General features: G+C 38.2%; 1 protein-coding gene across 1 annotated transcript; it reads right to left on the bottom strand.

Annotated features, from left to right (window-relative positions):
- Positions 1-681: 681 nt before the first annotated feature.
- On the bottom strand, positions 682-11,296 carry LOC113294108 (probable LRR receptor-like serine/threonine-protein kinase At4g36180). Its single transcript, XM_026542527.1, has 6 exons — positions 10,914-11,296; positions 10,168-10,354; positions 9,937-10,035; positions 2,272-2,565; positions 1,379-1,833; positions 682-1,273 (listed from the first exon to the last, which is right to left on the bottom strand). The coding sequence occupies exons 1-6, from the start codon at positions 11,294-11,296 to the stop codon at positions 682-684; spliced, it is 2,010 nt and encodes a 669-aa protein (XP_026398312.1).
- Positions 11,297-12,207: the final 911 nt, after the last annotated feature.

The following is a 12,207-nucleotide window of genomic DNA, read 5'->3' as shown; positions in this document are numbered from 1 at the left end:
TGGCGTCATTTTGGACTTTCAGACACAATTTAGTTAACCACGGATCTACATTTAAATATGTATTAGTTAATAGATTTAGCCACACCTGTAGTGTTACCAGTTTCAGAGTTTTTTAAAAGGATTTTCAGCAACCTTTATAGTTTGTGCTAATTTCTCAGAGTTATTTAGAATTTTCACAACCACACTTTCTTAATTAATTTCAAAGTCTTATTCAGGTCTTTCAGCCACACTTCCATATGCGATAGAAAAGTCATTAGCCACATTTTTCGATTACAAAATTCATTATAAGAAATGATAGTTAGGAAACATATGCAATACTCAAAGTTAAAACCGAAAGAAAGAGAACATTATCACCATCAAATATTATTATAAGCATAATAGTAAAGAAAAACACCTCCAATACTCAAAGTTACAACCTAAAAGAAGAGAATAGTATTACCATCGTGTGTTGTGGATACAATCGATTATTCTAACAACAATAGAATCAATAAACGTCCAATACGGAAACCACCATTTTTGTTTCTTTAGAAATAGAACAAAGAACAAACCCCAAAAACCAACTCCAAACCCCAAGGCAGAGATAGCATACAACAACAACTTGTCTTTTGCATCCTCTTGATCGACTTCATCAAATTCATCATTCCCATCACTAGTATTAGTATTGGAATTACTCTCACAAATTTATTTGGTAGGATATCCACACAATAACTCATTCCCTGAAAAAGCAGAACCATCCAAACTAAGTGTATCAAAATGAGGTTCTCTAGGAATCCTTCCACTCAGGTTATTTGAAGATAAGTTTAGGACAGCAAGAGAATCGATTGTTGTCAGAGCTTGTGGGATATGCCCAGACAATTTAGTAGAACTCAAATCCAGAGAATCTAGCCCTAACAAGTCTGCAATACTTTCTGGGATAGCACCCGAGAAATGATTATGGGACAGATTAAGCGACAAAAGCAATTTTAACAAGCCAATCTCTTTTGGAATGTCTCCATCAAAATTAATGCTCGATAGGTCAATCATTGAACTGTAGTCGGTTAATTTCTTAATTTCTATCATTATCCCTTTGGTTGCGATGTCCAACCGAACATCACCATAACTCTCAGGCAATAAATAGTCGCTAGTATCTCCACTCAAGTTCCCTAAATTGTTAGGAATACGGCCTGAGAAGTTGTTTAGTGATAAATCTAATAGTTGGAGATTTTGCAAATGAATAATCTCTTCCGGTATTGACCCACTGAACTTGTTCGCCTTAAAGAAAAAAAACGAAGGCCTTCAAGTAAACGAAGAGCAGCTGGTATACTACCTTCAAAGTTGTTATCCGCCAAGTTAAGAAGTTCCAACCGGTAAAATTCACTGATGAGGTTAAGAGGAGTACCATCGAGATAGTTGTTGTTTAATTGCAGAAAACTCAAGTATTCGGCTAAATTTAAGCTCCTCCGTAACTTTTCCGGAGAGATTGTTGTGGCCAAGTTTGAGAGTCTCCAGGCTTCCGCAGTACCCTATATTAGAAGGTATCCTCCCAGAAAGCTTGTTGTTAGACAGATCAATAGAGCTAGTAGATGTGAATAAGCCTGGTTCTGTTGGACATATAGTAAACGGAATTGAACCAGAAAGTTCATTACCACCTAAATGGACAGTGGTTGCCTGAGATAGTCTTTTTCCAAATTCTAATGAGATTTCCCCACTGAACTTGTTATTTGACAGATCAAACTCTTCTATACCTTGAGGTGGAAGAGACACTAGACCGTGAAGTTTGTTCTCCCCCACATTTATCTTACGAAGATATTTCAGTTTGAAGAGACGAGAAGGGATAGTTCCTGTTAAACTATTCTGAGACACATCCAATTCTTCAAGATTTGTCAAATTACAAACTTAAATAGGTGAACAAAATATGTCCTCTTTTTTCAAAATAAATAAGTCCTCTTGATTTTATAACCTGTTTGCTTCAAATTAAATATGGTGAACAAAATAAGTAACCGTATAGCAGGTTGAGTACATTATTCTTATTTCGATCGAGTAACCGTATAGCAGAACAAAAATCCATGTCCTATAATTTGTTACACCACAGTAAAGTACGAGATGATGAAAATTCATAAGGTCAACGTCTGTGAATACAAAAACATGTTATATGATAATTAATTTGGGATGGTGATAATTGATAAATAGTAGATATTTCTCCTAAGACGTAAGGCGGGAATACTTCATGCTTTAGCAAAAAAGAACTAATTTCATGGATTCAGTACTTGAGGTGATTGAAGAAAAAGAAACCTTGAAGAACTTATCTTTGGGAACACCTCCATGCATGTGTACGGTACAGATATTAACTTCAGGATGATCTTGTCCAAGAATCAAAACAAGAAACCCTGTAATGATATGCATCCAACCTGGGATGAAGAAGGCAATACGCCAGGCTGAGAATGAAGTGGCACCGAGTTTTCTGATTATCTCGTAAAGCAAAGGCATCAGAAGTTGAGTTGCACCACCACCCATGTTTCCCCACCCTGTGGCAAGATCATTTACTGTCCCAATGATTCTACGATTGAACATAATACTCATCCAGTACTGACAAGAAACAAATGAAGCAATCGAAAACCCAATCATAAATCGGACAGCTATGTACTGTTGGGTATATTACTAATAAAGTAACTGAGAAGAAGATACTTAGCTCAAAATAATGTTGCTGATGTTGCTGCACAGAAAATGTAGAGGCACGTAGACTACGCTGTCCTAAAGGCAATATCGCCTGCCACTCCTCTGAGATGCTACAACAGTTGGCGAGTCACCTCCAGGATACAACTACAGTTAGTACCCCTCAATGTAGCATACAATGAGGGTACCCTTAGAGCTTGACAGAACTTAAAACAGTAGAAGAGATGTTTACAGAAAAACTGAGGGAGAGTAGAAGAGATATTTCTCTGTGGTGTGTATTTTCTGAGATTACAACTACTCTCTTATATAGTGTTTGTGTAGTTACAAACAAGAAAGAAAACCCATGCGTATGACAGAAAAAACTGGTTATGTTGGGTTAAAGATAGTGCAAAAAGTTGTTTTGTCAGGCATGGAGCAGTGTTTGCTGCCAAGCCAAATACGTACATACAAGGGAGCCAGGACAAAACACGTACAAACAAAGAAGCCAAGACAAGCACGTTCAGACAAAGAAGTCAGGACAAAACTCGTGCAGACAAAGAAGCCAAGACAAGCACGTTCAGACAAAGAAGTCAGGACAAAACACGTGCAGACAAAGAAAAGATTCTTCTACTTGTGTGGAAAACACGTACCAAAAATTTCAGCAAAAAGATAGGATCTAATACACCCACACCCACACCCACACGAACCCGAACCCGAGCCCGAGCCCGACCGACCGACCGGACGACGGCGGCGGCGGCGTGCGTGCTTCTGTGCGAAGCACCGCGCGTACGGGAAAGGCAACCTTGCCCTAGTCTAAGCCCCCCCCCAAGCACAAAAGTCTAATGACCCAAGGGCCATGCCCTTATAGCCAACTCTATGGTATTTATGTCTAAAACTCTTTAGATTTTAGTCAATGTGGGACTATTGTTTTATCTATTCAAAAGAAAAAACAATTAATGGGCAATAGGTCTAGGGATCAAAACATAGTCCATGGAAAAATTGGTAATTTTAAAGCGTTTTTTCTAACAATCCCCCACATGAATGATAAAACATATCGACGAAATACGAGAAAACATAATACATCAATATTAGGCTAAGGTGTCCCAGAGATTGAACCTTAACATAGTGAGAGGTTACCGGAACTGCTTGTTGTTTCGGTGAACACAATGTCTTGAACCGTCAACAGTGAGTGCAATTCAGAAATAACAACCACACTTTGATGTCTCAAAGAAAAAGAAAGCTGCCAAGCTCTTGCCGTTGTGCCCGTTTTGGCCGTGGGCTAAATCCCGGACTTAATGAATGTCTCTAGAGAAAAGCTCAAATTCTCATAGGAAGCGGCCCCACTTCCAACATCCACATAGGTGAGTCCATTAAGAGTGTCCTGCCACACTCCGCTTTAAGTAAAGCCATGGAACTCATTAAGATCCTGACAGATCATCCTAAAACATGCAGGCAGCACTATCATATGGTTACACCATAGGGAGGGACAAAGATAGTGCTTTCTCTCGACATCACCAAAAATTAGTTATCTCATTGAACCTTGATCTTGGAGCTCCATTCACAAGGTTGAGTGTCCTTCATGGCGATTTATTCTATGAGCTTGAGTCCCATCCCCTTCGATGTGGATCTAACTACCTCTCTAGATAACCCTTTCGTCAAAGGATCTGCAATATTCTCTTTAGACCTTACAAAGTCTATAGAGATGATGCCAGTAGAGAGTAGTTGTTTCACTGTCTTGTGTCTTCTTCGAAGATGTATAGACTTTCCGTTGTATACACTATTCTTTGCGCATCCAATAGCAGCTTGACTGTCACAGTGGATTGCGATCGAAGACACAGGCTTGGGCCAGAGTGGAATTCCACCCAGGAAACCTCGTATCCATTCAGCTTCCTCTCCAGCTTTCTCCAAGGCTATAAACTCAGACTCCATGGTGGATCGGGCTATACATGTCTGTTTGGTAGACTTCCATGACACAGACGCACCACCAAGTGTGAAGATGTACCCGCTAGTGGATTTGCACTCATCTGAGTCTGATATCCAGTTAGCATCACAATACCCTTCTAGCACAGCAGGATACTTCCCAAAACTTAGGCAATAGTTTGAAGTTCCTCTCAGGTACCGTAGAACTCTGTAGAGAGCATTCCAGTGATCCTGCCCAGGGTTGCAAGTGTACCTGCTTAATCTACTCACAGTATAGGCAATATCAGGTCTTGTACAGTTCATTAAATACATAAGACTGCCAATAACACGAGAATACTCAAGTTGATAAATACCCTCACCCTTGTTCTTTTTCAATTTGCAATTGGGATCATAAGGAGTAGTTGCAGGTTTAGCATTTTCATGATTAAATCTCTTAAGCACAGTTTCAACATAATGAGATTGACTAAGACTATATCCATCAGACATCTTTCTGATTTTCATCCCTAAGATTACATCAGCAGGGCCTAAGTCTTTCATGTCAAAGTTTTCGTTAAGCATGCTTTTAGTGGTATTGATACTATCAAGGTTACTACCTAATATGAGCATATCATCAACATATAGGCACACAATAACATGAGAATCATCCACAGATTTAATGTAAACACATTTATCAGATTCATTAACCTTGAAGCCATTAGATATCATTACATGATTAAATTTTTCATGCCACTGTTTAGGTGCTTGTTTTAAACCATACAAAGATTTTTTCAGTTTGCATACTTTATCTTCAAAACCTTTCACAACAAAACCTTCCGGTTGGTCCATATAAATTTCTTCATTCAATTCACCATATAAAAAAGCAGTTTTAACATCCATCTGATGTATATGCAAATCATAAATAGAAGCAATAGCAATCAGCATCCGGATAGAAGTGATTCTAGTGACCGGTGAATAGGTATCAAAGAAATCTAATCCTTCCTGTTGTTGTACCCCTTAGCTACCAACCTAGCTTTGTGTTTTTCTATAGTTCCATCTGTTCTAAGTTTCCTTTTGAAGACCCACTTGCAACCTATGGTTTTACTACCAGGAGGTAAGTCTACAAGCTCCCAAGTTTCATTTTGTTGAATGGAATCCCACTCATTATTTGAAGCTTCTTCCCAGAAGGGAGCTTCCGGAGAAGTCATAGCTTCCTTATAGGTTTGGGGTTCAGACTCTACCGTAAGAGTCACAAAATCTGGACCGAAACCTTTCTCGGTTCTGACCCTCTTACTTCTTCTAGGTTCGGTTTCAGCATCTAGAGACGGGGGTTGACTAGTCGAAGGAACATCTGAGAGATCATCGCGGACCCTTTTATGAGGTCCAGACCCTAAAGGGAAAATGTGTTCGAAAAACACTGCATCTCTGGATTCCATTATGGTGTTCTCACCAATTACCATGAACCTATAAGCACTAGTGTGCTCAGGATATCCTAGGAAAACACAATCTACAGTTTTAGGTCCTATTTTGGTTTTCTTGGAACGAGGAGTGGCCACCTTGGCCAAACACCCCCACACTTTAAAGTATGCATAGGACGGTTGTCTTCCTTTCCATAACTCATATGGAGTTTTGTCGGATTTCTTAAATGGAACTCGGTTCAAGATATAGCAAGCAGAGAGAATTGCTTCCCCCCACAGGTTCGAAGGTAGCCCTGAACTAGCTAACATAGCGTTCACCATATCTATGAGTGTTCGGTTTTTCCTTTCAGCTACTCCATTCGACTCAGGTGAATAAGGTGCAGTAGTTTCATGAATGATGCCATTAAGTTTGCAGAATTCTCCTATAGGTATCACATACTCACCGCCTCGGTCCGACCTAAGAGTTTTAATAGTAACACCTCTTTGGTTTTCTACTTCAAGTTTATATAATTTGAAAGCGTCTAGGGCTTCATCTTTACTTCTAAGAAGATAAACCTGACAGTATCTTGAGTGATCATCTATAAAAGTGATGTACCATTTTTTCCCACCTCTAGTTGGTGTTGATTTCAAATCTCCCAAATCGGAGTGGATTAGTTCTAGGGGAGTTGTACTACGTTCAACCTTTTTGTTAAAGGGTTTTCTAGCATATTTAGATTCAACACAAATTTCACATTTATGACCTCTGTCAAAGTTTATTTTAGGAATGCAGCCTAATTTAGCAAGTCTTTCAATAGATTTGAAATTAACATGTCCTAGTCTATCATGCCAAACATGTGAGGAGTCACAAACATAAGCAGAAGAAGATGCATTATCATTCAAGTTCAAAGAAAGTACACTAAGCTTAATCATGTTATCAGTGACATATCCTTTTCCTACGAAGTCACCACCTTTAGAGATTACAACTTTGTTAGACTCAGCTACAAATTTAAAACCTTTTCCAAGTAAGATGGTTTCTGAGATAAGATTCTTGCATATGTCCGGGACGTGATACACGTCATTCAATGCGAGAGTTTTTCCTGAAGTGAGCTTCAATTCAACCTTGCCTTTTCCTACCACTTTAGAGGTAGAAGAGTTTCCCATAAACAATTTCTCATCGTCTCCTACTTTGTTATAGGAGGAGAAAGCATTTCTGAACTTACAGACATGCCTAGTGGCTCCAGAATCAAGCCACCAGTCTCTCACATTGGTCACATTAGAGACAAGGTTGACTTCAGACACCATGCCAGTAAAATATCCAGAATCATCTACTACGTTTGCCTTATTTTTCTGTTTAGGATCATTTTTGGTCTTTTTAGGTGCCCTACAGTCCTTGGCCATATGACCAGTTTTCCCACAGTTATAGCAGTCGCCTTTGATGGTGTTTTTGGAGACACCACCCTTTGGCTTAAGATGGTTACCTTTGGAGTTACGCTGTTTGTTACGTTTACCATTTTTGCTGGATTCTCCGTGCCTTTTCTTTGACGCAGCATTATCGTCCAGGACATGAGCTTTGTTTGACATGTCTTTGCTCAGCATCAGGCTCTTGTCTTTGCAGCACAGAAGTTCCTCCACCTGGATCTTTTTCCCCAGCTCCACCATGGTGATTTCACGATTCTTGTGTCGCAGCCTCCTCTTGTACTCGTTCCATGAGGGTGGTAGCTTTTCAATCACTGCAGATACTTGTAGAGATTCATCAATATGCATGCCTTCAGCAAGAATTTCGTTGATGAGTAGCTGGAGTTCGACGAATTGTTCTACAACAGGCTTTTCATCAGTCATCTTATATTCCAGGAACCTAGCCACCAAGAACTTCTTGCTTCCAGCAGCTTCAGCAAGATATTTTTCTTCTAGGGCTTCCCATAAATCAAAAGCAGTAAAATTCTCTTTTGCATTATAAAAGTCGTACAAGGAGTCATCCAGACAGTTAAGAATATGGTTTTTGCACATGTAATTTTTCCTAGTCCACCTATCCAGTCTATCTTCATAACCACGGTCATGAAGCCTTCTTGAGGGTCTTTCTAAGGCAACTTCATCTAGCCTTTGGTCTTTTAAGAAGAATAACATTTTGGACTGCCATCGTTTAAAGTCTTTGCCACTAAACTTTGGGGGTTTGTCTACAGTACTCTTTCCCATGTTGTTACAAAATATAGTAAAGAGGATATTGCCTTTAGATTGTTGGTATATTACTAATAAAGTAACTGAGAAGAAGATACTTAGCTCAAAATAATGTTGCTGATGTTGCTGCACAGAAATGTAGAGGCACGTAGACTACGCTGTCCTAAAGGCAATATCGCCTGCCACTCCTCTGAGATGCTACAGCAGTTGGCGAGTCACCTCCAGGATACAACTACAGTTAGTACCCCTCAATGTAGCATACAATGAGGGTACCCTTAGAGCTTGGCAGAACTTAAAACAGTAGAAGAGATGTTTACAGAAAAACTGAGGGAGAGTAGAAGAGATATTTCTCTGTGGTGTATTTTCTGAGATTACAACTACTCTTATATAGTGTTTGTGTAGTTACAAACAAGAAAGAAAACCCATGCGTATGACAGAAAAAACTGGTTATGTTGGGTTAAAGATAGTGCAACAAAAGTTGTTTTGTCAGGCATGGAGCAGTGTGTTGCTGCCAAGCCAAATACGTACATACAAGGGAGCCAGGACAAAACACGTACAAACAAAGAAGCCAAGACAAGCACGTTAAGACAAAGAAGTCAGGACAAAACACGTGCAGACAAAGAAAAGATTCTTCTACCCGAACCCGACCCAACCGGACGGACGACGGCGGCGGCGGCGTGCGAAGCACCGCGCGTACGGGAAAGGCAACCTTGCCCTAGTCTAAGCCTCCCCCCCAAGCACAAAAGTCTAATGACCCAAGGGCCATGCCCTTATAGCCAACTCTATGGTATTTATGTCTAAAACTCTTTAGATTTTAGTCAATGTGGGACTATTGTTTTATCTATTCAAAAGAAAAAACAATTAATGGGCAATAGGTCTAGGGATCAAAACATAGTCCATGGAAAAATTGGTAATTTTAAAGCGTTTTTTCTAACATGTACCCACCAGGAGATCCAACTAATGCTATGCAAAACACAGCTGGTGCAGAGAACATCATCAAGAACGCACAACCGTACTGTGGCCCTAGTAAATCAGAAACAACTTCCATGACAAACCTGGAAAAGATACTACCTGATTTAGAAGAAACACCAGCATTACCTACATCGCCTTTCTTCAAGTTAAGATTGTCCCTAATAATAGGAACAAGGGGAGCAGCTGCAAATGTTGAGACGAAACAGGCAAACAAATATATCCTTGAGAGATGGAAAGTTCTCATATATGATATATGGATTAGCAAATGAAAAAATCTTAAATGATGTTGCCTTGTTTTCACTGTCTACAGGTAAGTCGAAATTTGGGATGATGTCTGCTTATGCAGAAAAACGACTGCGAGTAACTCCACTATTGGCATCGATCACTGGAAATATTTCACCAGGCATAAAAAAATTAAATGTTTGTTGCCACAAAAAGATGAAAGCCGCCACGATCTTTCAAGGAGAATAACAAGAGAAATGAAATTCTAGATTCGGAGAGAGATATGAGATATGAAAACTTATGATGTTTATTAGTTTCGTAGACATTTGACACTGTCTGCTCACGTTCCTTGAAGACAAAACTAGAAAAGATTCAAATTTACCAACTGGTTATTTGAGTATAATATAATGTGATGACCAAGTTATCATATATCCCTTGGAGGCGATATATATTGCGGCACCAAATTGTCGTATGTCTCTTGGCTCCGATATGCGATATATAATAGTTGCTACAAATATATACTGGTTAATGACATCATAACTCAGAGCTGATTTAAGTCTAGAAGGATCCCGAGCGAATTTGTATAAGGTTTTTTTTTTTTTAACAAAGGAACTTACATATATTAAACAACCAAATATCTTACATCATGAGCTATGTGAGAAACTAACATAGCAGGTGGATGAAACCACCATTCGCCAAACAAATTATGTTTACGGGCTGCCTCAGCTAAAGCATCTGCAGCCTTATTACAGTTTCTGTATACAAACACGCAAAATAAAACCGGGTTATTGTTACAAATATTTACACATTTTCGAAGTAAAGGCATACTTTTCCAGTGAGAAAGAACAGATTGCTGCTACAAATAAGAACTTACAGCAAGATTATCTGTTTCATATATAACATGAGACCAACCATTAACTTTCGCCATTTCCATAGCTTCCAGTAAAGCCCAAGCTTCTGCCTGATGTATGTTGATTTCTCTTTTTACTGTTGCCCTTCCCAGAACATATGCTCCTACATGATTTCGAATTATAATTCCAATACCAGCTAGCAAAGAATTGCTTTATAAGAAGCATCAATGTTTATCTTCAAAAAATTCAGAGGAGGTGGTTTCCAGTGAAGATCTAACTTAGAACAAGTTGTAAGAGAACTATTATGACTCAAAGCAGAAACGCATAAATGATGATAAGCAATGTAAGACTTTATATGATGAATGACTGTGTTAGGATTGGGAGAAAGATGATCAAACACAATTCTACAAATATGCTTCCAGATGAAATGCATTACGCAAATAATAAGGTGGATAGAATCAGCTGACTGATGGATACTAATAGAAGAATTCTTGAGCTTCCAAGTCTGAATCCAAGTTAGAAAAGAAGATTGATGCAGTAAAGAAGAATACATCTGGGGAAAGAAATAATTCCATATTGCTTGAGCAAATGGACAATGCAGCAACATATGATCCAAATCTTCAATCGGACTAGAATTGCACAGAACACATTGCTGATGAGAAGCACCCATATGTTTAAACAGCTTCGCTTTGACAGGGAGAGCATTATGAATACCTTTCCAGAAAAAGAGTTGAACTTGTAAGGTATTTTTAGTTTCCAAAATTTTAACCAAAATTGAGGAGTTAGTCCCATAAAAGCATCAGGAAGCATATCTTTTTCACATAGCAACTTGTATGTTGAAGCAGTGGTAAAAACACTAGTAACAGTGAAAGGCCAGACTAAAGTATCTTGCTGATCTAATTGAACAAGAATAGTTAGAATTGCATTCTCCTGATCTGGATGAAACAGTTGTCGAAGAAGAGAAATATTCCATTGTGCAGTATGTGAATCAATAAGCTCGGTAACCCATTGATGACTATGAGTATTCAGCTCATCCCACTCTTGGATACAATATTTCATATTAGGGATCCAATTTGATTTCCAAATATTGATACGAGTTCCATCCCCTACTTGCCATTTGTATAAGGTTGATTTTCTTATTCCCAATAACATTTTAACAGCGAATAATGAAGATAACGAATTTTCTTTTATTTCTACCCATTATCAAGAACAATTTTTTTTTTGTTAAGCCGGACTTAAACGATGTTAATTTATAATGAATATATATTTATATCTTCGTGCTAATATGTTAGTTTTAATCTTAGATATTGATCGTAGATATTAGGATGTGTTCAAGATCAACTAATTCTACGGAATTAGCTGCTTTCTGTGTACATAATATTTTTTTGTCCGGTGAAAAAGCCTGGCTTAGCTTAATTCAATGAAATCAATTCCTTGTTTTCCAAGAACCTCTTTGCATTAAAATCACACTTTTCCAATGTCAAAGGGAACCATAAGCCTTGGATCCTATTTTCTTGAAAGAAAAAAATACGAAAAATGGGTCATTTGTCCAAATATTTTTAAATCACGGTTCAAATGGACGAGTAAAAAATAGTAAGGATGAATCCTAGCTTAAATTTAAAAAATAGCAAGGCTGAAACTGGATACATCCTGTGTAAATTAAAAATAAGAAAAAATATCTGAAAATGGACAGGATGAAACTGGTTACATCCTGCCTATTTTTACATTTTTGTCCATTTAAACAGTATCAAAATCTAACTGTGGGTGAAATTGTTAATTTTGGTATTTTTAACCAATTTTGTGAAAAAAATAAGAATAAAAAATTGCATTAATAAAAATAAAATAGAATGAGAAGGGGGAGTACATAATGAAAAAATAACACAACAAGAAAGTTTGTGAGATCTCTTGACCTTTGTGTATGACTTCTGGTTGATTGAATCAAGATTCTTAAGCATTCCTCATTGTATCGGATTAATTTACTGACCAACAAAATGAAAACCTATCTATATCATGACAATTTAGTTAAACTTCAGTCATTACACCGGTAAATTTACGTTATTGGT

The sequence above is a fragment of the Papaver somniferum genome, chromosome 7, assembly GCF_003573695.1.
Source record: "Papaver somniferum cultivar HN1 chromosome 7, ASM357369v1, whole genome shotgun sequence".
Lineage (NCBI taxonomy): Eukaryota > Viridiplantae > Streptophyta > Magnoliopsida > Ranunculales > Papaveraceae > Papaver > Papaver somniferum.
Note: the sequence above shows the minus strand (reverse complement) of the source record. Positions and strands in the feature narration are given on the sequence as shown.